At 38.1% G+C, this 25,672-nt stretch overlaps 1 protein-coding gene across 1 annotated transcript in view; it reads right to left on the bottom strand.

Moving 5' to 3' along the window:
* Nucleotides 1-25,672, bottom strand: part of LOC130216927 (uncharacterized) — an 80,285-nt gene that overhangs the window by 20,001 nt on the left and 34,612 nt on the right. The window contains exon 3 of the mRNA XM_056448866.1: nucleotides 3,651-4,199. Coding sequence (XP_056304841.1) covers nucleotides 3,651-4,199 — 549 coding nt within the window. The remainder of the gene's footprint in view (nucleotides 1-3,650; nucleotides 4,200-25,672) is intronic.

The following is a 25,672-nucleotide window of genomic DNA, read 5'->3' as shown; positions in this document are numbered from 1 at the left end:
TGGAGTCTGGTGCAAACTTGATCTGTGTACATTTATTCATTTATTTTCCTTCGGCTTAGTCCGTTTGTTAATATGGGGTTGCCACAGCGAAATGAACCGCCAACTTATCCAGCATATGTTTAACACAGCGGATGACCTTCCAGCTGCAAGCCAGTACTGGGAAACCCTATACAATCTCAGACACACTCATATACCTGTACAGCATGTCTTTGGACTGTGGGAGAAAGTGGAGCACCAAGAAGAAAACCATGCAAACACGGAGAGAACATAATGCCAACTGAGCCAGTCGGGGCTCGAACCAGCAACCTTATTGCCGTGAGGTGACTGTGCTACCCACTCTGCCACCATGTCACCCATCTGTGTACATGATAAACTAATTCAAGGCTTATTTGACTGTACAGAGCAGTATGGCACAGCAGCATGAAGACCTTTTAATTTATTTTTAATCACTGAAATTACTCAAACTTCACTTTTAGTATGAGTGAGCAGGAGGCAACCAGCCTATTTGTGTATTAGTTAACCCTACATCCTCTGACTAATTTCAGAATGTTGAGAGCTCGGGGCTTGAAAACTGTGCATCATTGTGTCCCTATTAAGCATATAACTGAAAAATATGGAATCAGATATAGATTAAAACTCTAGATTGAATCGTAACCGATGAATGTGATCTGTTTTTACAATTAGAAACATAGTCTAAATTTGACAGTCACTGAAAATTAGAGTCAGATTAAACTCAAAGCTGAAAACAAATATAAATATAAATAACAGAATTCTTAGAAAAGGCTTACACGCATTTCACCTTCACCCATGCTGTTAGTTTCATCATTGGGCTAATAGATGAAATTATTTTAAAAAAGTAGTGATTTCTAATTTTACTTTGACTTGTATTTTATTGCAGACAAAACAAACAAACATGATTCAATGTTTTCCTCATGATTTTTTCTAAATAAACTAAATACGTATATAAAGTTTGGTTCTTACAACAGATTTAAAAAAAAGTTGTATCAGTAAAGCATTTACCACTTTGTAGCCTTGCCATTCCTTTTCACAACACTTAAAATATATTTAGGGACTGAAGACACCAAGTGTTTCAAGGGTAATTTTGTCCCATTCTTCCTGCAAAAAAGTCCTAAGGTGGCCAACAGTACCAAGTCTTCGTTGTCACATTTTGTGCTTCAAAATGTGAATGATGATGCCATGGCTGGCACCACATCAGCTCCGTATTTTGCAACAATCAGATGAATACTGATGCACTAAAAATATCAGTTTTCTGCTCCAGTTTTCTTCGTCTTGAAGAAGCTGCATCTGCCTTCGCTTTTACAAAGCTGCAGACTAAGCAATCTACCAACTTACCAGCCTACTTTAACATGGAAAACAACAACAGCAATAACATCAGCCACAACAACTATCCGCAACACAACCCACAAGACCACCCCACTCTGCTTGAGACATTTGCGGCTTCTCACCCTCACACAGCCACGCAAGGCTTCATACTCGAGCCCGAGGCCTCTACTAAAGGCCGAAGAATGACCTGCTCCACTTTCGCTAGTCTCCACCAAACTGGATCCCCATCTCCCTCCGCACCAAGACAACTAATAACTTCACCTACCTCATCATACGCATCAGCCACCTCCTTCATCCACCCGACAAAAAGGATCACAGTCGCAGAACTCCAGAAATGTCTCAGACCTCTGAGCATCCTTGCTCCATAACTCCTTAATAAACCAGAACTCCTAAAACTATATTTCAATGCCACATCAGACTCCCACCCCTGCCTCACATCACCAGCAAGAGCAACCACCAGTAAATCCAGCTTCCATCACACTCCATATCCTTCATAGGGGAAAATAAAAGACAAAACAAAACACGTCCCCTGCCGTACTCCAGCTAGACCATGCCCCCATGAACCCCAGGCTCCACAAACTACGTCACCCAACACCAACCTACTCCAACCAAATGGACTACAGTTCCCGCCCTTGTATTCCTCAACCTTTCTCTACCTCTCTTTCCTGGGCACCAGCCCCCTTTCTTGCTCTCCAAACAGCCCTAACCTTCCCTCCACTTCCTTCCTTCTAAAGGGCATCACACACCAGATGCGCCGCTCAGCGCCATGCCACAGTGTGCGCATGACAGTTGAAAGTATCACACACCAGATGCGCACATTCGCATGGTATTTAAAATAAAACTAATCAGATGGCGCTCTGTGGCGTGGCAGAAATATGAACAGTGTCCTGAGTCGTCGCTGGGTGCCGCCAACAACCGCCGACTTGCGGCACCGGTGTGTGTACCCTGATAGAAACCTATGTTTAGAATTCTGAAATGCATGGCGCTGCATGGCCCGACGCTGCACGTCGCCGAGCGGTGCTTCTGGTGTGCGACCTGCTTAACTCTATTGCTCCAGCCTTTTCCCAAACTCAAGCTCTTACTCTTCCTCCTCAACACTACGTTCCATTCCTTATTAATCTTTAACTTACCCAACCTAATCATCCTTCCTTCTTTCCCTCTTCTTTAGTACGCCCTGCACTCACCATCCATGCACAAGGTCCTATCAGAAATTTCAATTATTGGCTTCAGAAGCTGACCCTCATTCAACACCTGTCAATCCTTATTCAAAAATGATATTGCCATAAATCACCCTTTACATAAGCTCTGCCAAATTTCTATATCTCATATCTTACAAGCATTAGCCCCCAGAAACCTCCAGTCATATCTCACAGCATGGAATGCATTTAAACACTTCCACACACTATACAAAGCACCTTTCCCGATTTTTCCCTTTTCACCATCACTTCATTCATATCTTATCTACATGTTTTCAAAAACATACAAGCCAGCACCATTAGAAGCTACTTCCTGGGATCCAATTTTTCCATAAACTAATTCATGGATCCCTCTTAAATGCCATATCTAATTCTTAAACCACACTCCTCATTAAAGCCATTCAGAAATCCCTCCCACCCCCGGATTCCAGAAACCCATTACACTTTACATCCTCTCCAAATGTGCACACACACTACACAAAGGCTACCAGTCCATCCACACAGCTTGAACCCTCGACACCATGTTCATCCTAGCCTTTTTTGGCTTCCTCAGATCCTCAGAAATCACATCCAAATTCAACCCCACCACCCACCACACTATCTCTGATCTAACTTTGCAGGATATAGAAACCATTTCTTTTTCTTTTAGGAACATTGTCTTCAAACATTTCAATCATTCTCTCATGTATCTGTTGTCAAACTGGCGATCCTCAGCCCATCTTTGCTCCTAAAGGACTAGATCTTTCTTGGATGCTGCTTTTGTACCAAATTATAATTACAATCACCTGTTGACATCACATCATTATTTCACAAATTTAGCTAATTACTGCCATAAACTGCTCCTCTCACAACTTTTTTGAAATGTGTTGCAAAAACTAAAATTGGAATACACGTTTATTTTGAGAAAAAAATAAAACAATATAAATTGTCTGGAATGAAATACAAGTCAAAGTACATTACGAAATCACTACTTCATACACACACACACACACACACACACACACACACACACACACACACACACACACACACACACACACACACACACACACACACACACACAAATTTTCCCTCTCTCAGTAGCAATAGGTAAAGTAGCAGTAGACTTACTGTCCTCTTGATCCAGGGATGACTGCAGTTGTGTCTCATGACCACTATGAGTGATTATTTCATCCACTTTCTGAAGTATTTGAGAGCGCTGTGTGTTTAGTAGCTGAAGACGTCCTCCTGCACACTCTGCAGATAACTGCTGAATAAGCTTATTTTCTTTCACAGACTGCTGTTTACTGCTTTGTTTCTTGTCGTCAGTGGTCAGAATTATTGTGTGCTTCATCGTCTGCTCACCAAAGTAGATCAGCACTGAAGATATTCGATCTTTATGAAGCTGATTGAATTCATTGTTCTGCAGCACCAGAATGATCACATGAGGATTAAAATGAGACAGCTCCAATGCCTTCTGTGTTGCGTTTTTTAGTTTGAGCTTTGATCTGAGCAGGTCAGTGCTGATGACTGTGATGTTTGTGTCCTCAACTCTTCCACGGTGTTCTTCATCAGATGATGTTCTTTTTTTTCCAAACACACCTTTACCCAAGATTAGGTTTCCTACTCTGCTGTTTTCTGACATACTTGTCCCCAGCAGGGCAATCCTCAGATCACTCACTGAAACACACAAAAAAAAAAAACACAAACACCACCTTGGAGTCCATTTAAACCTGGCTGGACGGTTGTTCAGAGAGTATCCGATCACCCAGCTTGTTGTATTTTATCAGAGACATTGTTGAATTTGATGCTGAGTGGTGACTTTTAAACTATCAGACCAATGTACGTAGATGCATGTGGGGAGGAGGGTGCCTTTTTGATTTATTAAAGGAGTGGTCCACTACGATATCATATTTTAAACTTTAATTGATGTGTAATGTAGCTGTATGAACATAAACAACATCTCGGAATGTATGATACTCAATGTTCAATGCAATGGGAGACAAGGCTTCCGGTTACACGCATTAACCACACGTATACACAATGCAACGGGGCATGGCCAGAAACCCTGAAATGTTATAGGAGAGAAAGCTAAAATGCTGTCCGAACGCAGCTATTTTCACAGAGCCTGCTCTGTTTCTGTATTTGGGCTTCCAAAGGACTATACACAAAGAGAGAAGAGCTTACAGTTTATTTAATTATGTTTCAGAGAATTATAAAACATTTGACAAAGAAGAACTTCCAGAATCTGCTAGTTCAGGGCTGGCTTCAGCTAAAGCTCCTCCAACAAACGAAGCTGTGGACTGTGAGCCACAACCTGTAAGTGTTTTTATTGGTTAAAATTGATCAACTACATGCACAGTTTCTAGCGTTAATGGTATGTTGTAGCGAGGACGTAAACAAGGATGTAAACAATGTCAATTGCTGTAAACACCCACAATCTTCAGCAGCGCTGCAGTGTCTCTCTATGTGGACGATTTCCCTGCATAATGAACTCGCAAAAAATATGTGAACGTTGCATATTACTTACAAATGCTTATTCTGAATTAATGTGAAAGACACTTGTCAGATGTTATTTTAGAGAACAGGCGTGAGGTTCAGCTGTGTCCTCTTCATTTTCTGTCAGATTCCAGCACAAACTTCTGCGGCTAACAGCTGCTCAGACTAACAGTGTTTACACAGTGCCAAAGTGTGTGCATAAGGGCATGTGACCTTCCTAGTGGCGTGGTGCTGATCCGCGAATCACAGCACATTATGTTAGCTGACCAATCAGAGCCTCTTTAAGGCAGGCCTTTCAGAGCGGCTAGAAAATATGACAGTAGTTTTCATGTAAGCTGAATAGCTGTATATAATCAAAGTAGGATTTATGAAAAAATGTGATTTTCTGCAGGTGAAGCATAAGCACACGTTGCTTTGCATCTTATAAACACAACCAAGCTTTGAAATTACACTGTGGACCACCCCTTTAGATTTCCTCATGTTTTGTGGTTTGTAGGGTGGTAAATGAATGTTATTTAACTTGTTTACATTTTTGTGCAGGGCTTAAAAATGTGTTACTTGTTGAGCTATGTCTAGATATGTCAAATAAATGTGACTATATTATTATTCCAATGTTTTGGCAGGCTATTAGAAATGAGTTGTGAGTTATTTAGCATAAATAAAAGTTTATATTTTCAGTATTAGCTACAGTATAATGACTTGGTGGTGGAAGTAGATCACCCTCAGCAGAATCTGTCAAAATGATGGATGGGCTTCTGATTTTTCCGATACAAAAAAAAAATCTCAGAATAATCTATATTGGCCTAGACTATTTTAATCTCTAAAAAACAAAGAATCACAAACAACCAGCACAAACAAATGAGAATATTTTAGAATACCATACATGTGGGGTGTCTGGTGATGTCATTGTAAGGATGGCTATATCTCTCCATAATATTAAACCCTGAAAACTGTTATGGAATTTCACGAGACAAGACCACGAGAATGGTCAAGCACTAAAACAATAAACTTTCTAATCTGAGGAGAAGATCAGCTAGGAAACCAGTTGTTCGGGTTGTCTCGATCATGCATCCTGATCTCCCCTCTTTGCCCTGGACTTTACCTTCTCCACCAGAGCAGCTCCACACAGAATGTTTAAGTTTTTAATATGGTGTATCTTGTGGCTTTATATTCATGTTGGTGTCATTTTAAATGTCTCTGTGTGATTGGTAAAGTGGTCCTAATTTCACTGTAATATTTTTCAATCTCCCTTATATCAGTTAATTTGGGTATTGACTTTGATAAGAACTTTGCCAGATGCTCCACTCCAGGAAAAATGTCCAGGCAAGTGTCTCAGTGAAGCTTTTATTGTCTTGAATTTATGATGATTTGAGTATTTAGGCAAAGGGTGCAGAAGTGTCTGTGGGATCCTATAGCCAGGATACCCCATTGCAGTTTGTGAGTCTCTGAGCTCTGCATCGGGACTTATATGCTGCAATGTATTTCTACATGGTCTGGTATTAAGTATCCAACTCTTAAATGCATCTTTGAATAATTGATGTTGTACAATCTTGATTGGCTTATTTTGTTTAATTATGTGAACTGGAATGGAAAATCTTTGCCTGACAAATAAATGTACAATTCTTGTTTAACTCTAATATCTCCTGAAATCATTTAAATCTAGTTGATTGTTTAGGCTGATGTTTCCACAGCCTATGACCAGGATTGCTCATACATTCAGGCTCAATAAATGGAGCATAGGCACAGCATTAGAGACCTGATGATTTGTGACAATCACTGACTTAGTATGATATAATCTAGGGACCAAATCAAACTCTATGTATGAGCATGGGGCGGCCTAATATTACTTAAAAGAAATAGCTTACAGTAAATGATGAACCATTAACTGAAAAGAATTTATTAGGTTAATCGATCTAAATTAGACCAAATCACAACCTATAAAGTGATCAGATTGAATTGGATGAATTTCAATTTAGATTATTATAAATTGGAGTCAGATTAAAATTCGGAGTTGGAAACAATTAAAAATAAATTAACAAATAAAAATATTTCTTTTCACATGTGCTGAAAACACACATTTAACCTTTACCCATGCTGTTAGTTCAGCCATAGGACTAATAAATGAACCCTTAAAACATTGTCTTTAATTTAGTGTGTGATATTTTAATAATAGAAGCAGAACTAATGAAACTTTCATACAATCGAGCACAATTGAAACACACACAAGCAAGAATATTTTGGTAAATATGGAGCAACTGGGGCTGACAGACCGCTCTTAATGACCTAATATAATTTTATTAGGCTTACTAATAATAAAATAGCACCACAACCTTTTTTTTTTTTGCACAAATTGTACTCATTATCATCAGATATATTTTTGTGCATACATCTGATGTTTATTTCAATGGCACAAACCATCCCAAATCAAGCAAAAATGACAGCAATTTAGAGGAACTGGGCAGATCACGAGATTTTTTAGGTTATATCTAAACAAGGAAAACAGATGTTTTCCGTGCACTGATGAACTGTGCTGATTTGGAGTGATTTGAGCAACATGGGGTCAAAAGTGACATCTCAGACCTCAAACCAGCTCAAACGTTTGTTTTTGCCACACAAATCAGCAACTTCACGAAGGATTACCAAAACTGGCCTGGTTTACATTTTTCCTTTTTTTTGGATCACATTTTCCAGCTATGGGTACCACAAATTACACCCATCATGGTATAAATGAGTAGTGCCATAATAATTATGAATAGAGAAGTTAAACCAATCATTTTTGACTTACTGTTTGGATGATCACCAGTTGGACTTTGACTTCGATCACCAATTGGACTTCGACTTGTTTTTCTTCCTACACAGACAAACACACACAAATTTAAAATAAAAAGGGAGCAGTTATTAAGTACAGGCGTTGGACAATGAAACTAAAACGCCTGGTTTAAGACCAGTTAATTAGTATGACGTAGGGCCTCCTTTTATGGCCAATAAGGCATCAATTGGTCTTGTGTGCTTCAATAACAGACATAAACATGCTTAATGAATGTCAGTTTAAGAGTTAAATCTTTGAATTCTGATGTTGAGTTTTATATTGTTGCTCTAAATCTCATATTGCCTGCATACTGACTCAGATAATATAGGCGAATACTGAATCTGAATACCTGCTCAAGACAATTGTAAATACGTTACTACTGACTGAATTAACTGGCCATTAATAAACTTTGCTTATTTGAAGATTGTTGTGAGCTTGAAGGCTGAATCATCCATCCATACATTTATAGATTGCAAAAGTACACAGCTCACATTGTAGTGATACATTAATACAAAAGAGCTGACATTTCCAATTCTGTTAGCCAATGTAATCTATGTATAAAGCATGGGTGTACTGGGACATAAATATAAACTGAGCCCACTCCTATAAGTACCATTCTAGTTTTGTTAATAAAAGTTTGTGAAATGGCTTTGAACCAATGCATGGTTTATTAAACCTATTGTTTCAAAGCCGTTACACAGACCATGCACTTGTAATATGCTTTGTACAAATAAATGTGAATTAAACTGAATAAGCCTTTGCAATGTTGGTTACTTGTTGTCTCTATTTTTTCACAACAGGCTTATGGTATATCAACATACGTGTCTCTGTATCTGTATAAATATGTATAACTCTATAACATTTAGAAGACAGACCAATAAAAACAGTAATTGTGAAAATACAGTTGACTGGACCATTGTAGTGAATGCCCAGTTAAAGGTGAAATATCCCTATATTAATTATTTATTTATTGCAAGCTTGCCTTTTAGCAGTAGCATGGCTATTAAACACTGCTTGATTAAACATTTACAAAATAATCAGTTTAGAAAATAAATAGATTTTAGGTAATTGTGTAATCTAACAAAAAACACTGTTTACATTAAAGGTTAACTACATAAAATTCAATTGTCATGTGGAGTAATTTGATTCTTTCAAGTTTCAAAACAAAACAGAAACAATGTAAAACAATGTAAACCACCAAAAACCTGAGGAGAGACATCAGGGGTTGTTTAGTGCATTTAACACTAAATTAGACATCTTCAAAATGTCAAATAGTCATGAGGTAAACTCCAGCCATGCTAGTCAGCCAAAAACAATAGCTTAAAAATTCTTTAAAATGTATGCAAATGTATTCAAGAAAGTATTTAATGATTTATAACTTCTTACAAACTTAAGAAACATGTTAAGGTATAAAATATTAATTAGATTAATGACATTTTTAGACAGTAGCCTACACTTAGTTTGTCAAAACATGAAATCTTACCTAATCTGTGCGCCATTTTATGACCAACGCCTTGAAGAAAAAACTAAACTGAATTTAACAGACAGACACAGGCAGGAAGTCTTTATTCAAAACTGCATCATTGTGCTGTTGACTAAAACCACAGCACATTTGCAATCTTCAAGGCGTAGCTTTGCGTATACAAACCAACAGAGCCGGCCCAAGGCATAAGCGAACTAAGCGGCTGCTTAGGGCCCCGTGGCCACCAGGGGGCCCCCAAGAGTGCACGAAATGAATGAGTGACTTTCATTTTATGTTTGTTTGTTGGGTTATGGATAAGGGGTGGGACAAAACATATGCCCATTTATCATGTCATTTCCGGCCGCGATACATATTCTGGCGCCACGTATCGATACTTATCTAAATTTACAAAAGATATGAATTAATTAATTAGTCTTTCACAATGACTGCAACAGATTACCGCTTTAGATACAGTACACCCAGCCACCAGCCGCCCAGCCATGGGCGCTTCCCATAACAGCAGATCATCAGAGATACACCAGCGTCATGTAAACCGCTGACAGGTGAGCCATTGCAATGGTGGAAATCTCAGGCATATGGACATTCTTCTGTCCAAGCTGGACCAAGGTATTTGTGTTTCAGACATCCAGCTCCCCCGAATTTTCCGCTAGTTTCTTCCTCACAGACGCGCTTTCACTTCGCTATATCGCTCGCGCGTGCCCGCGGGCAGTGCTGTGACTTAAATGTGCTCAAACATTTTAATTCCGCCAAAATATGTATTAGATAAAGATATCAATAGGGGTGAACATATCATTTAAAAGGCCTTGCGTTTATTTAACCCTTACAGATTTTGGCAAAGTCTTGTAGATGGTATTTTGGCTAAAAATATTAGGGTAATTAAAAAATCTTTTTAAATAGATGAGTAAAAAACTGATGTTCTCCACTGCTGAAAACTTCATACGCGATCAGAGGAGGCTGTTCTCACCTCTCAGAGCATTCTGATCAGTTAAAGAAAAAATATTAATGCATTAAAAATATTACAAATATTTAATGCATGATTGTTTATTCAAAATAAACCAGAGCTAAGCATAAAAACTTTCCATGTTTTCATAAAATAAGTTGATCAAGTTGTAATAAGTGTTTTAAATTTACAGAAAACTAGAAAGCAATAATTGACTATTTTGACAGTGTTTTCTTAAATGCATATTCCACTAAATTGAGATTCTGCTGCTATGATAGAGATGATTGTGATTTTCAATCACAAACTGCTCTTTGCACATCAGCATTGTTAATTGTTTGACAGCTGTGCGCTTGTTTTTCATTGTTGCAATTTTAGAAACATGCTGTCATTAAAAGAAATGAATCAACCTTTTGATGCATTTTTTGCTTTTTGCATTTTTTTATAATTTTTTTTTCATTTTTGCTGCATTTTTTTCATGATATATTTGTGATTGCTTTTCTGTTGATTTATCGCAGAATCACTGATATCGTGATTGAAGCAACAGTGCACGGCACAGCAGCAAAACGCTTCATAAACTTGGTGATAAAAAATAAGCTTCTGATTTATACATTTGTTTCAAATTTCTTATTACACAGCCATTAACTATGGATGGTAAATACACTACAAAAATGATTTTCTTTCTTCTTTTTTTGTCCAGTCCAAATATCTAAAAAAGTTTAACCAATAAACATTTTCTAGACAGATTTTTAGTCAAAATTATGTGCATGTTTTTTTTCATAAAAAAAGCTCAATAATCTGCCAATTAGGGTAAATAAAAGAATATTGTTTTTGGTTTTAAGTAAGATTATTTTACTTATCTCATTGGCAGATTAATTTGTTCACTTTACAGAAAAAAAATTCACTTCATTTATAATTATTTATGAAAACTGAATTTTTTTTCTAGATATTTAGAAATATATTATATGCGAATACGTCTACAAAATGCTTCCTGATTTAATTTGAATTTGATGTAAATAGTTTTAAGCTGTTTGAACTACAAAATGCATTTTTTTTCAGTGTTAACATTTATCCATTTTTAAAAAATTATTTTTATTGTCACTATTTTTGACTGTTTGGCAGCGTTTTGTGACTGAATAATAATAATAATAATAATAATAATAATAATAATAATAATAATAATAATAATAATAATAATAAGTATGCTATTGGCTACTTCCAGCTGTATTTGTTTCTGTCAACATTAATTGCAGCTTAGATTAATGTTTAGTGTCTAATTGTTTAGTTTTGTGGCAAGTAGTCATATAAAAAGTGGGATCAATAGGCAGTTGATCAATAGGCAGTTGTTTCTGCAGTATAATATTTAGAATTGTCTTTAAACATATTTTATGATTTAAGTAACACAACTACAGCAAATAACATCGATAATGCATGTTTTAAATTTACAGTGTGCGAATAATCAAGGATCAACCATAATTTGTCACATTGTTTGCACCAAGGGGGCCCCAAATAAAATCCTGCTTAGGGCCCCCTGAAGGCTTGGGCCGGCCCTGCAAACCAAGAAGATTAAAATATTTGTAAGTCACAAAAAAAGATTAAAAAAGAAAATTAACGCAAACATAGGCTGTAATCCAGTCAGTTTCATATAATCTGAATAAAAGATTGATTGTCATGTTCACATTTTGTTGCTGACTGGATATTTTCTCCCTCAAAATTTGACAAAAACTTGAAGCCAAGTGCTTAAAATCTGCTTAAAATTAAATCACAAAATGTTTTAAAGGTTCCTCTCCAACACTTTCTTTTAAATGTCTCCCTTTTGTGATAGAGCTTCTGGTTTGTCTAAATTCAATAATTTTGACAAACAAGATTATCAGTATTTAGACAAACCCAATAAAAGCTCTTTCACAAGAGTGAGACATTTAAAAGAGACAAAGGTGTTGAAAAGGTGTTGAAAAGAGAAACCTTTAAATATTGATGCTGTCCGTTCCACCTTAAAAACTGCAATGCTTCCGCTTCTCAGCTTCACCATGCTTAATGTAGGGACCGTATTTATTTGTGCCAATTTTTGTAAAATGAAAAATTACAAAAAAATTATCTAAAATGACCCAGAAATGACCGAAAACAGGCTGCCAGCATGAAATTTAATTACATCATTCGATTAATTATTAATCGTGTCATTGAGTAGTATCTCTGTCTTTTCCAGAAATGTCATGACAGAGCTTTTGTTGGGTTCATCTTAAATAGAGTACCCTTTGAAATAAACAAAATAAAAATAAAGAAACAAAATTTTGAAGTTACATAATACATAACTTTTATTCCAGACTTTATTTATACTTAAGTTCTTAGTTCACCCCGAAATTTAAATTCTTTCATCATTTGCTCACCCTTCACAAATGTATTGATTTTTTTCCTTCAATTGATACTCAAAAGATATTTTGAATAATTTTGAAAACCTACAGCCATTGCCTACCATAACACTGTTTTTGTGGTTTAGTTCTTCTATGGATGTCAATGTTTACAGGTTCCCAACATTCTTCAAAATATCTACTTTTGTTCAACAGAAAAAAGAAACTCAAAGGCTTGGAACAATCAGTACAATACAAAACCTTTCTAGCAACAAGATATGAAAACACGCCACATCTACCTTTTCCAAGACCCTCAAATCCCACTAATGAATTATTTTTTTTAACTGTACATTATGTCTTCAATCCTCCTGGCAGGCTCTGTGAAGGAAGATTCAGGTGAAGAATTAGAAACCACGTAAATCACAAGAAACAGAATTATAAAACAGCTTCTGCCCACACCAATGTACATTATAGCAGTCCTGAAACCATCCTGTGCTACCAAGCAATTAAAGTGAAGCAAAGAAAGCCTAAGATGTTGCAATGTTATAGTCAAGTTTACTGTAAATGTACTGTGGCTAAAACAATTCAGTGGGCATTCTTAGTTATTCATGAACCAGTAAGTATGGTGAAAATTATGTTAGAATGGGGTGATACATTTTTGCAAACATCACCTGTTTGACAATTGTCACACTCACCCCGTGACAACAGCATTTTCACCATTTAATCAACCACCATTCAACCTGGTGGTATGGATCAGAAAGTCTCAGAAATGCTGTTTACCAAGTCAAGCCACCTTTATTTTTTATACAGTGTAGATAGTCGGAGCTGCTTTACATTAATAAACAGAAAAAGCATAAAAGGTCAGCTATATTTCATTTTTGCAGAACATATTCAGAATTTCAGGCAGGCAGGCAGTTTAGTTTACAATTGTCACTGTTAAAGGCTGACCTCCACCAGCCCCTAAAACAAGATAGAGGTGACTGTGACCAGCTCCCTTTTGGTCAAACATCCTGGATAGGTGGAGGGTACAGAAAATAGAACCCAGCATTTTTTTACAAAATATATTATCAGTCAGTTAAACTCAGTCCAATATTTACATAAAATCTGAGATGTGCCTGCAACTTGTCTCCTTTAAGGTGTGGTATAATGAAAAACCAACACAATCTCACGGCAATTCATAACTTTTTGATTTAGTTGCTAATTCGTATGAATTTGTACGATCTAATTCGTATGATTAAGTACGATTTGCTCATCCCCCAATGATGGTTGGGTTTAAGGGTGGGGTTAGGTGCCACGCCTCCTTTTTAAAATCGTACAATTTCGTACGACTGAACTGGACGTCACTGTCGCTGTCACTGGACGGTAGCTTCACTGCGTTTGTTTGGAGTTTAGATTCGCAATTTACATTTTTATCATAAAATAAAATACCTCCTTTATCATAAAACTCTTCACCTTGTACAATGTCGCTTGCGTGTCTGTCCTTGAGTGCAAGAGAAGCATCGATGGAGGCGCTGGAGCTGGAGCTGGAAGCAGTGGAGTCCCAGATTCGCTGCCTTGAGACGAAGTGAGCAGGGCTCAGGGCTAAGCTCTTAACCCGTACTCGCTCGTCTGAGGTAAGTGTTCGATACAACGACAATTCTCCTTCTTCCTCAACCCCGCGTGCTTCTCTGTCCAGGCCCAGCGCACCGAGGATGCAGTTCACCCGCGTAAGGGGCTTACCGGGTCCCGGGGCAGAACGTCTCCTTCTCCGGTGTACGAGATCCCCACGGAGAACCGCTTCGCCCCTCTCCGCGAGACGGGTCGCGATGTGGCCATTATTGGCGACTCAATCGTGCGTCACATCCGCTCCACTTCCTCCAAAGGTAACAAAGTACGCACTTTCTGCTTCCCTGGTGCCCGAGTTAAGAATATTTCTGCACAGATACCTACTATCCTGAGCGCTGCCGAGAGCCTCGGTGCCGTTGTCCTCCACGTGGGGACGAATGACACCGGGCTCCGGCAGACGGAGATCCTGAAGAAGGACTTCAGGAGCCTGATCGAGATGGTTCGACGCACCTCGCCCGCCACGCAGTTCATCGTTTCTGGACCGCTTCCTACCTACTGCCGAGGAAATGAAAGGTTCAGTAGACTTTTTGCTCTGAATGAATGGCTATTAACATGGTGTGAAGAACAGAAATTGCTCTTTGCCAATAACTGGAATCTTTTCTGGGAGCGTCCTAGGCTTTTCCGCGCTGACGGGCTGCACCTCAGTCGAGCTGGAGCTGAACTCCTGTCGGACAACATCACCAGAATACTTCGCTCTATCTGACTAGTAAGTAAAAACTCACAAAATTCACATTTTAGCCACACAGACTCCTATTCGTCCCACATAAATAACAGTAATGCATACCTAACTAACCACATAGAGACTGTGTCTGTTCCTCGTATTATTAGATCAAGAAACAAACGTACTGTGTGCTCCAGAAATAATCTATTAAGAATTAAACCAGAAAAAACACTAAAAAGTGAAAATACAAATTTCATGAAGCTTGGTCTCCTAAACATCAGGTCACTAGCACCTAAAGCACTTATCATAAATGAAATAATAACAGATAACAATCTTAATGCACTCTGTCTCACTGAAACCTGGCTGAAACTAAATGACTATATTAGTTTAAATGAGGCAACTCCTTCAGGATTCTTATATAAGCATGAGGCTCGTCAAACTGGTCGTGGTGGTGGAGTCGCGTCAATCTTTAGTGATATTCTTAATGTTAATCAGAGAAACTGACTTATGTTTAGCTCCTTTGAAGTATTAGCGCTTAATGTTGTCCTTCCAAACACTATGCAAAAACCTATGTTATCTCTCGCTCTAATCACCATATACAGACCTCCAGGACCCTATGTCAATTTTCTAAAAGAGTTTTCTGATTTTATCTCTGACTTACTAGTTAAAACTGATAAAATACTAATTGTAGGAGACTTTAACATCCACATAGATGACGCTAACGACACATTAGGGCTCGCGTTTACGGACTTGCTGGTCTCACTAGGAATAAAGCAAAATGTTATTGGTCCAACCCATCACCTAAAGCATACACTAGATCTAATTCTGTCTTATGGAATTGAGGTCATTGATGTAGACATTATACCACAAAGTGATGATATTACAGACCACTACCTCTTACTATATAAGCTGTGTTTACCTGAAATTAGCAGATCCGCTCCGATATATCGCCCTAGTAGAACTATTGTTCCGTCCACTAAAGATGAATTTATAAATAACTTACCTGATCTTTCTCTACTTCGAAATGCACCCGCAAACGCAAATGACCTTGATGTAGTAACCAGCAGTATGGATGCCATCTTTACTAGCACTCTAAATACTGTGGCACCCATCAAACTAAAAAAGACTAGAGAGAATAAAACTACACCGTGGTATAATAGTCATACCCGCGCTCTCAAAACAGCAACCCGTGCCCTGGAACGTAAATGGAAAAAAACTAATTTAGAAGTCTTTAGAATTGCATACAAAGACAGTATGTCCAGCTATAGGAGGGCTTTAAAATCTGCCAGGGCTGAGCACCTCCGCCAACTGATAGAAAATAATCATAACAATCCTAGATTCTTATTTAACACCATTGCTAAATTAACAAATAATCGGTCATCTTTGGAACAAAGCGTTCCACCGCAAATTAGTAGTGATGACTTCTAAAATAGAAGGCTTTAGACAGAAAATAGGAGATATTAAACTTTCTGCACCGCCTTATACTTCAGATCCAGTAAACACGCCTCTGAATCTAAATAACCTACAGTGCTTTAAAATCATAGAACAGGAAGAGCTAGACAAAATTATAAATAGCTCTAAATCAGCTACGTGTATATTGGACCCAATTCCAACAAAGTTACTGAAAGAATTGCTACCTGTTATAGGAGAACCTCTTCTTAACATTATCAACTCTTCTTTATCTTTAGGCCATGTTCCAAATCCTTACAAGTTAGCTGTTATTAAACCTATTATTAAGAAACCACAACTGGACCCCAGCAACTTAGCTAATTATAGGCCTATTTCAAATCTTCCATTTACAGATCTGGCTTGAACTAATGCGCGTTTTTTCCTGCACTGCCATGCAAATCGTCATGCATGGCCACGCAAGCTCCTGCAGTGGCTTTTTCCAGATTTTTTTAAACATTGCTGCGCTGCATACAATGACCACCAGGTGGCGCATGGAACAACATTCTGGGGTGCATTTCCCAAGCTCTTTGACCAACCATGGTTGCAGTTCCGTTGTTAGTTGTGTCACAGATATGGCAATATTTGATTACAAAGTTTATTTTAGTTTATTCTAGTTAATGTGTTAGTCGATGGAATATATAGTTTAATTTGTCCACTCGCGCTTGCTTTCTTTTTCTCGACACCAGTCACTTCAGGACAGGTTGCAAAAAGTTCATACAGAGGACCAGGATGAGAGAGAAAGCTTTATTATGAAAAGTTTTGTGTAGGCTATGCTAAACAAGCATAGAAAAAATACTCATTGGTTGTAGGCATGCACGATGGATGGACTAATGTTATAGGCTGTTTTAGGCTATAGTTTATAACCGATTGTGTAAAATATTGAATGAAATATTTACAGCTGCAGGTCCGATTTTCTAACAAATATTATACTCTTTTAGTTAAAGCTTAGATCAATATCAAGATTTTATTCTTGTTTTGCCGTCTGTAAAATAGTTTTAATAAGCATACAAGGGCAAGTGCCGGGTGCTGGAAATCTTTGAAAATGTTTTAATTTTAATGTTGGCTATAGTCTATTTTCAAGGTTTGAAAAGTGCTTAGATTTTGGATAAAGGGCTTGGAAATGAATTGTGTCGCTTTGATAGTTTATCTTTATAAATAGTTATTTAATGAATAAAATAAAAAAAACATATTTATGCTCTGAATGAAATGAAAACTCTGCTGTAGCCTTTGCATTTTGAGCAGTGGGAAAGACCAAATGCATGGAGGTTTTTCTGTAAAGCAATCTATTTGAGGTAGCCATTTAAGTGAAAAAGATCTAGAGCAGGATTTATTTTATTATTTTTGTTAGTTTATTATGTTTTTCTATGCTGCTAAAAAAAAAAACACTGCAGGTGCGTGAAGATGCTCGTTCTGTATGCTGTTCGCATGTTAAATAACCTAAATCAGTATTTTAAAATGCAATATTTAATGTGCACATCAATGTTTTTTTATTAAATAATATTTTTATATTAACCTGTTAACGGTTAATATTCGCTTAACCAGCGGTTGTTGGTTGGCAAAATGAGTCGAAACCAGCATTCCTAGTTTGGTATAAATTGTATCTTAACTATTTGATCTATTATTTGACGGTCAGTTAGCCTATCTATAAAATAAACAAGAAGTGCTTCAACACAAGGTGCTGCATCACCAAAACACCAACATTATGATTATGACAATATATTTTATGTTCTCTTTATTAAACATTTATTTCTGAAATGTTACTAAAGTGGTTTATAGTTAACTGAAATGTTCAGTTCTTGATATAACATATGGATGTTATGTAATGTAAGTTAATTTTAATGCAGCATCATAATGAACAAATATGCGCTAGTCATTGGCATATACTAAAGGGAGTTCAAAAATGATCACATCCGTAACGCAAAATCGTGGTTGTTTAGAGCAAAGACCTAAGATGAGTTTGCGATCATAATTAGCATGGACATATTTAACCCCTTTTTTGAAAGCACGAAATGTGGTTAGATGATAATGAAATTTACCATTGGCAATTCTCATATTTCATGCATAAACAAACCAATTTCCTTAAAAATTCAACACATCATAACAATAAAATATAGACCTTAATGAGTAAATTTAAATTTAGGTTTTGTTGTTTTGGTCAAAAGTTTATTTTTTCATGATTTGGTTGACATTTTCATGGAATTGCTTTAAAAAATGTTCTGATGCATATTTTTGATTGTAACAATAACATAGATTGATTGGTGCCAATGGTTAGGGGAACGAAGAGGGCATTAAACCCAACCCCCACCCTGCTATTCACAAACATTTCGCTTCCTCTGAACATTGACAAACCATTAGCCCACACCCCTGACTGATTCCTTAGCGAATAAAAACGGTCCGGCCACACGAAATGCCAGTCAAAATGACTAAGATCAACAAGCTGCATTCCAGGACCGATTGCAATATTCGAGGGAATAATGGACCGGACTTTTTTCGAAAATGAAATTATAAAAGAAACTGCTGCTCCATACATTAAGAAAAACTTCGGGGTACATCACCGTTTTTTTCAGGACAATGATCCAAAACACACTGCTGCAAGCAAGGTAATTTTTTCTGAGGGTATAAACTGGATTAAAACTCCCGCTGAGTCCCCGGACATGAATCCGATTGAGATGGTGTGGCATGCTCTCAAAGATTATATTCGGAAAGTAGCAAAACCAACAACAAAGTCTGACTTAGTTGCTGCCATAAGTAAATTCTGGTTTAAGGAACTTACAGCAACGGCATGCAACAATTATATAAACATTATATAAACAGACTTTGTAAAGTTCTTTCGACTGTGGTGGAGCGTCAGGGTGGTCACACTGGAATGTAGCATAGTCATTGTTTTTGTATAAATGAAAATATGCAATACATTTATTATTACTTATAAATAAATCATTTTGAGTAGAGTTTTGCTTCATTTGTTTCAGCAGAGTCACTCGGAACATGACGGTCATTGGCCGCAAAAGGACATTAATGGCTTTAACGAATCTTAAAAAAAATGTTTTGCGCTAAACTACATTCCACCTCAAGCGACTTAACAGATCAGCTTTACCACTTTTTTTTTTAGGTAAACAACAATATTGAACTATTGAACTATATCTATTAATTATTGCCAGTCATCTAAGCTAATATATGCTTTATTGTTCTGAAAAGCAGGAAGCCGTTCGTTTAGTTGAGTAAATTATAATTGCTATTACAGGGCCGTTTGCCAGATTTAGAACTACACATAACCAGTATGTTGTAAGCGCCCTTAAAAGTACGCTAAGCGTCCTTTCAAGTGGGACCCAGAAGTCGCAAGGTTATAATTAATTTTTAATTTCTCTAATAGTTTACCAAAAGAACTGAATAATCAAAAAAAAAAAAAAAAAAACGATTAGCTATTTTTAAAAATCGGTGTATATACAGTGTATTACTAAAATCGGTGTATGACAGGGAAAGCTGTCCTCATATTGAACACACACTCACATACACATAGGCCTATATTATTATTTTAAAAAAGTAATAGAAAAAGGGCACTTTCTCTCCAGAAGGAAAAAGGGCTCTTAATACAATTTGTGCCCCCTTCTCTCCGCACACCTCGTTGAGAACCACCGAACTACATTAAAGAGAATCGCTTTACTTACAGTGAATAAAATACCCCTTGAGACCGAGGTTAACTAGGCAGCCGCACACTTGACCCGTGTGAGATATTCTATAGTCTTTGGGTGAGATGAAGGGGAGACTTTTCACGTCTCCCTTACTTTTTACGCATGTGAAGTGCAAGGGGGACAGCGTCTTCAGTCGTTTCAGTGTGGATGGCAAGCTTTAGGAAAACTTTAGGAAAACGACTAAAACGATAGTGTGGAAGCGGTGCGTTTTAAACTGAAAACTCAGTTTTCAAATTTATCCGGACCAGTGTAAACGTAGCCTCAGTGGTTTTTAACAACGGGGAGATCGGAGGGTGTGCGACTGTTGTTTTCAAGAGCCAAATGGCCAATAAAGATTCACAAACTATCAGTAATAATAAAACTAAACTTTGTTTGATGGTTGTATACCAAGCCAGTTTCGAACCGGTGACCTATTGGTTGAGAGGCAGATGCTCTACCAAGGACGCCATTGAGCTGCGCTAGTCACCGCGCATTTGGCATAATTTGATTAACGATATGAAAACATATTAAAAGGCTTGAACTGTCATGGCTGAGAACCAGATGGAAAGGAGTCCCACACCGGCCCTGATTTTTACTGGAATATATGTATACCATATATATATATATATATGAAGTAGTGTTCTAGGTTATAACGATGCGTAAAGAATGCTCCGGCTTCAATACAGTGCGTTACAGTACACAACTGCCCCCTACTGTTCATGTCTTTGTTTGCTAGACCGTCTTTCCGTGCTACTGCACCATATGTCGTGGCCATGCAAGATCACTTTGTTTCATTCGCGCGTTAGTTCATGCCAGATCTGTACAATTAGGTTTGGCTGAGATGAACTTTTATACAACATTTAGTTCTTTTTGGTTTCCAAGCTTCTTTATTTTTTTGGTCAATAGTCTTGATGGGGCAACCATTACTGCATCCAAAATGGTAAAAAGCCTTGGAGTAACCATTGATGACCAACTAAACTTCTCTGAGCACATTTCTAGAACTGCTCGATCTTGCAGATTCGCACTCTATAACATTAGAAAGGTCCGACCCTTCCTATCTGAACATACAGCTCAACTCATTGTTCAAGCTCTTGTTCTCTCCAAACTGGACTATTGCAACTCTCTGCTAGCCGGGCTACCAGCTAATTCTATCAAACCTCTTCAGCTGCTTCAGAACGCAGCAGCACGAGTGGTCTATGATGAACCCAAAAGAGCACATGTCACTCCGCTACTCACCCGTTTGCACTGGCTGCCAGTTGCTGCTCGCATCAAATTCAAAGCTCTGATGTTTGCTTACAAAGCGACCTCTGGCTTTGCTCCTTCGTATCTGCTCTCACTTCTGCAGATATATGTACCCTCCAGAAACTTGCGTTCTGTGAATGAACGTCGCCTCGTGGTACCATCCCTAAGAGGGAAGAAATCACTTTCCCGAACTCTCACATTCAATCTGCCCAGTGGAATGGTGGAATGAACTCCCTAACTGCATCAGAACAGCAGAGTCACTTGCTGTCTTCAAGAAACGACTAAAAACTCAACTGTTTAGTCTCCACTTTCCTTCCTAATCTGTAACTGCCTCTCTGGCTATACCACTAACTGTAATTAAAAAATAATAATAATAATAAATAAATAAAATAAAAAACAACATTACTAATGCTTTGCTTCTTAGACTTTACACACCTGAAACTTGTCTATAGCACTTGTTCACTGCTGCTCTTATAGTTGTGTAAATTGCTTCCTTGTCCTCATTTGTAAGTCGCTTTGGATAAAAGCATCTGCTAAATGACTAAATGTAAATGCAGTCCAACTCTACACCTACCCCAACCATCGGTTATTAACTCTACACCTACCCCAACCATCGGTTATTAACTCTACACCTACCCCAACCATCAGAGTTATTAACTCTACACCTACCCCAACCATCAGAGTTATTAACTCTACAACTACCCCAACCATCAGAGTTATTAACTCTACACCTACCCCAACCATCAGAGTTATTAACTCTACACCTACCCCAACCATCAGAGTTATTAACTCTACACCTACCCCAACCATCGGTTATTAACTCTACACCTACCCCAACCATCAGTTATTAACTCTACACCTACCTCAACCATTACAGTTATTAACTCTACACCTACCCCAACCATCACAGTTATTAACGCTACACCTACCTCAACCATCACAGTTATTAACTCTACACCTACCTCAACCATCACAGTTATTAACTCTACACCCAACCCAACCATCAGTTATTAACTCTACACCTACCTCAACCATTACAGTTATTAACTCTACACCTACCTCAACCATTACAGTTATTAACTCTACACCTACCCCAACCATCACAGTTATTAACGCTACACCTACCCCAACCATTACAGTTATTAACGCTACACCTACCCCAACCATCACAGTTATTAACTCTACACCTACCCCAACTATCACAGTTATTAACGCTACACCTACCCCAACCATCACAGTTATTAATGCTACACCTACCCCAACCATTACAGTTATTAACTCTACACCTACCCCAACCATCACAGTTATTAACTCTACACCTACCCCAACCATCACAGTTATTAACGCTACACCTACCCCAACCATCACAGTTATTAATGCTACACCTACCCCAACCATTACAGTTATTAACTCTACACCTACCCCAACCATCACAGTTATTAACGCTACACCTACCCCAACCATCACAGTTATTAATGCTACACCTACCCCAACCATTACAGTTATTAACGCTACACCTACCCCAACCATTACAGTTATTAACGCTACACCTACCCCAACCATTACAGTTATTAACGCTACACCTACCCCAACCATTACAGTTATTAACGCTACACCTACCCCAACCATCACAGTTATTAATGCTACACCTACCCCAACCATTACAGTTATTAACTCTACACCTACCTCAACCATCAGTTATTAACTCTACACCTACCCCAACCATTACAGTTATTAACGCTACACCTACCCCAACCATCACAGTTATTAATGCTACACCTACCCCAACCATTACAGTTATTAACTCTACACCTACCCCAACCATCAGTTATTAACTCTACACCTACCTCAACCATCAGTTATTAACTCTACACCTACCCCAACCATCGGTTATTAACTCTACACCTACCTCAACCATCAGTTATTAACTCTACACCTACCCCAACCATTACAGTTATTAACTCTACACCTACCTCAACCATCAGTTATTAACTCTACACCTACCTCAACCATCAGTTATTAACTCTACACCTACCCCAACCATCAGTTATTAACTCTACACCTACCCCAATCATCAGTTATTAACTCTACACCTACCTCAACCATCAGTTATTAACTCTACACCTACCCCAACCATCAGTTATTAACTCTACACCTACCTCAACCATCAGTTATTAACTCTACACCTACCCCAACCATCGGTTATTAACTCTACAACTACCCCAACCATTACAGTTATTAACTCTACACCTACCCCAACCATTACAGTTATTAACGCTACACCTACCCCAACCATCAGTTATTAACTCTACACCTACCTCAACCATCAGTTATTAACTCTACACCTACCCCAATCATCAGTTATTAACTCTACACCTACCTCAACCATCAGTTATTAACTCTACACCTACCCCAACCATCAGTTATTAACTCTACACCTACCTCAACCATCAGTTATTAACTCTACACCTACCCCAATCATCAGTTATTAACTCTACACCTACCTCAACCATCAGTTATTAACTCTACACCTACCCCAACCATCAGTTATTAACTCTACACCTACCCCAACCATCAGTTATTAACTCTACACCTACCCCAATCATCAGTTATTAACTCTACACCTACCTCAACCATCAGTTATTAACTCTACACCTACCTCAACCATCAGTTATTAACTCTACACCTACCCCAATCATCAGTTATTAACTCTACACCTACCTCAACCATCAGTTATTAACTCTACACCTACCCCAACCATCAGTTATTAACTCTACACCTACCTCAACCATCAGTTATTAACTCTACACCTACCCCAATCATCAGTTATTAACTCTACACCTACCTCAACCATCAGTTATTAACTCTACACCTACCCCAACCATTACAGTTATTAACTCTACACCTACCCCAACCATCAGTTATTAACTCTACACCTACCTCAACCATTACAGTTATTAACTCTACACCTACCCCAACCATCAGTTATTAACTCTACACCTACCTCAACCATCAGTTATTAACTCTACACCTACCCCAACCATCAGTTATTAACTCTACACCTACCCCAACCATCGGTTATTAACTCTACAACTACCCCAATCATCAGTTATTAACTCTACAACCTACCTCAACCATCAGTTATTAACTCTACACCTACCCCAATCATCAGTTATTAACTCTACACCTACCTCAACCATCAGTTATTAACTCTACACCTACCCCAACCATCAGTTATTAACTCTACACCTACCTCAACCATCAGTTATTAACTCTACACCTACCCCAACCATCGGTTATTAACTCTACAACTACCCCAATCATCAGTTATTAACTCTACAACCTACCTCAACCATCAGTTATTAACTCTACACCTACCCCAATCATCAGTTATTAACTCTACACCTACCTCAACCATCAGTTATTAACTCTACACCTACCTCAACCATCACAGTTATTAACTCTACACCTACCTCAACCATCAGAGTTATTAACTCTACACCCACCCCAACCATTACAGTTATTTACGCTACACCTACCCCAACCATCACAGTTATTAATGCTACACCTACCCCAACCATCACAGTTATTAATGCTACACCTACCCCAACCATTACAGTTATTAACGCTACACCTACCCCAACCATTACAGTTATTAACTCTACACCTACCCCAACCATCAGTTATTAACTCTACACCTACCCCAACCATCAGTTATTAACTCTACACCTACCCCAACCATCGGTTATTAACTCTACACCTACCCCAATCATCAGTAATTAACTCTACAACCTACCTCAACCATCAGTTATTAACTCTACACCTACCCCAACCATTACAGTTATTAACTCTACACCTACCCCAACCATTACAGTTATTAACTCTACACCTACCCCAACCATCAGTTATTAACTCTACACCTACCCCAACCATCAGTTATTAACTCTACACCTACCCCAACCATCGGTTATTAACTCTACACCTACCCCAATCATCAGTAATTAACTCTACAACCTACCTCAACCATCAGTTATTAACTCTACACCTACCCCAACCATTACAGTTATTAACGCTACACCTACCCCAACCATCACAGTTATTAATGCTACACCTACCCCAACCATTACAGTTATTAACTCTACACCTACCCCAACCATCACAGTTATTAATGCTACACCTACCCCAACCATTACAGTTATTAACTCTACACCTACCCCAACCATTACAGTTTTTAACTCTACACCTACCCCAACCATCAGTTATTAACTCTACACCTACCCCAACCATTACAGTTATTAACTCTACACCTACCCCAACCATTACAGTTATTAACTCTACACCTACCCCAATCATCACAGTTATTAACGCTACACCTACCCCAACCATTACAGTTATTAACGCTACACCTACCCCAACCATTACAGTTATTAACGCTACACCTACCCCAACCATTAC

This window comes from Danio aesculapii, chromosome 3 (assembly GCF_903798145.1).
Source record: "Danio aesculapii chromosome 3, fDanAes4.1, whole genome shotgun sequence".
NCBI lineage: Eukaryota > Metazoa > Chordata > Actinopteri > Cypriniformes > Danionidae > Danio > Danio aesculapii.
This window is presented reverse-complemented; position numbering and strand designations above follow the sequence as displayed.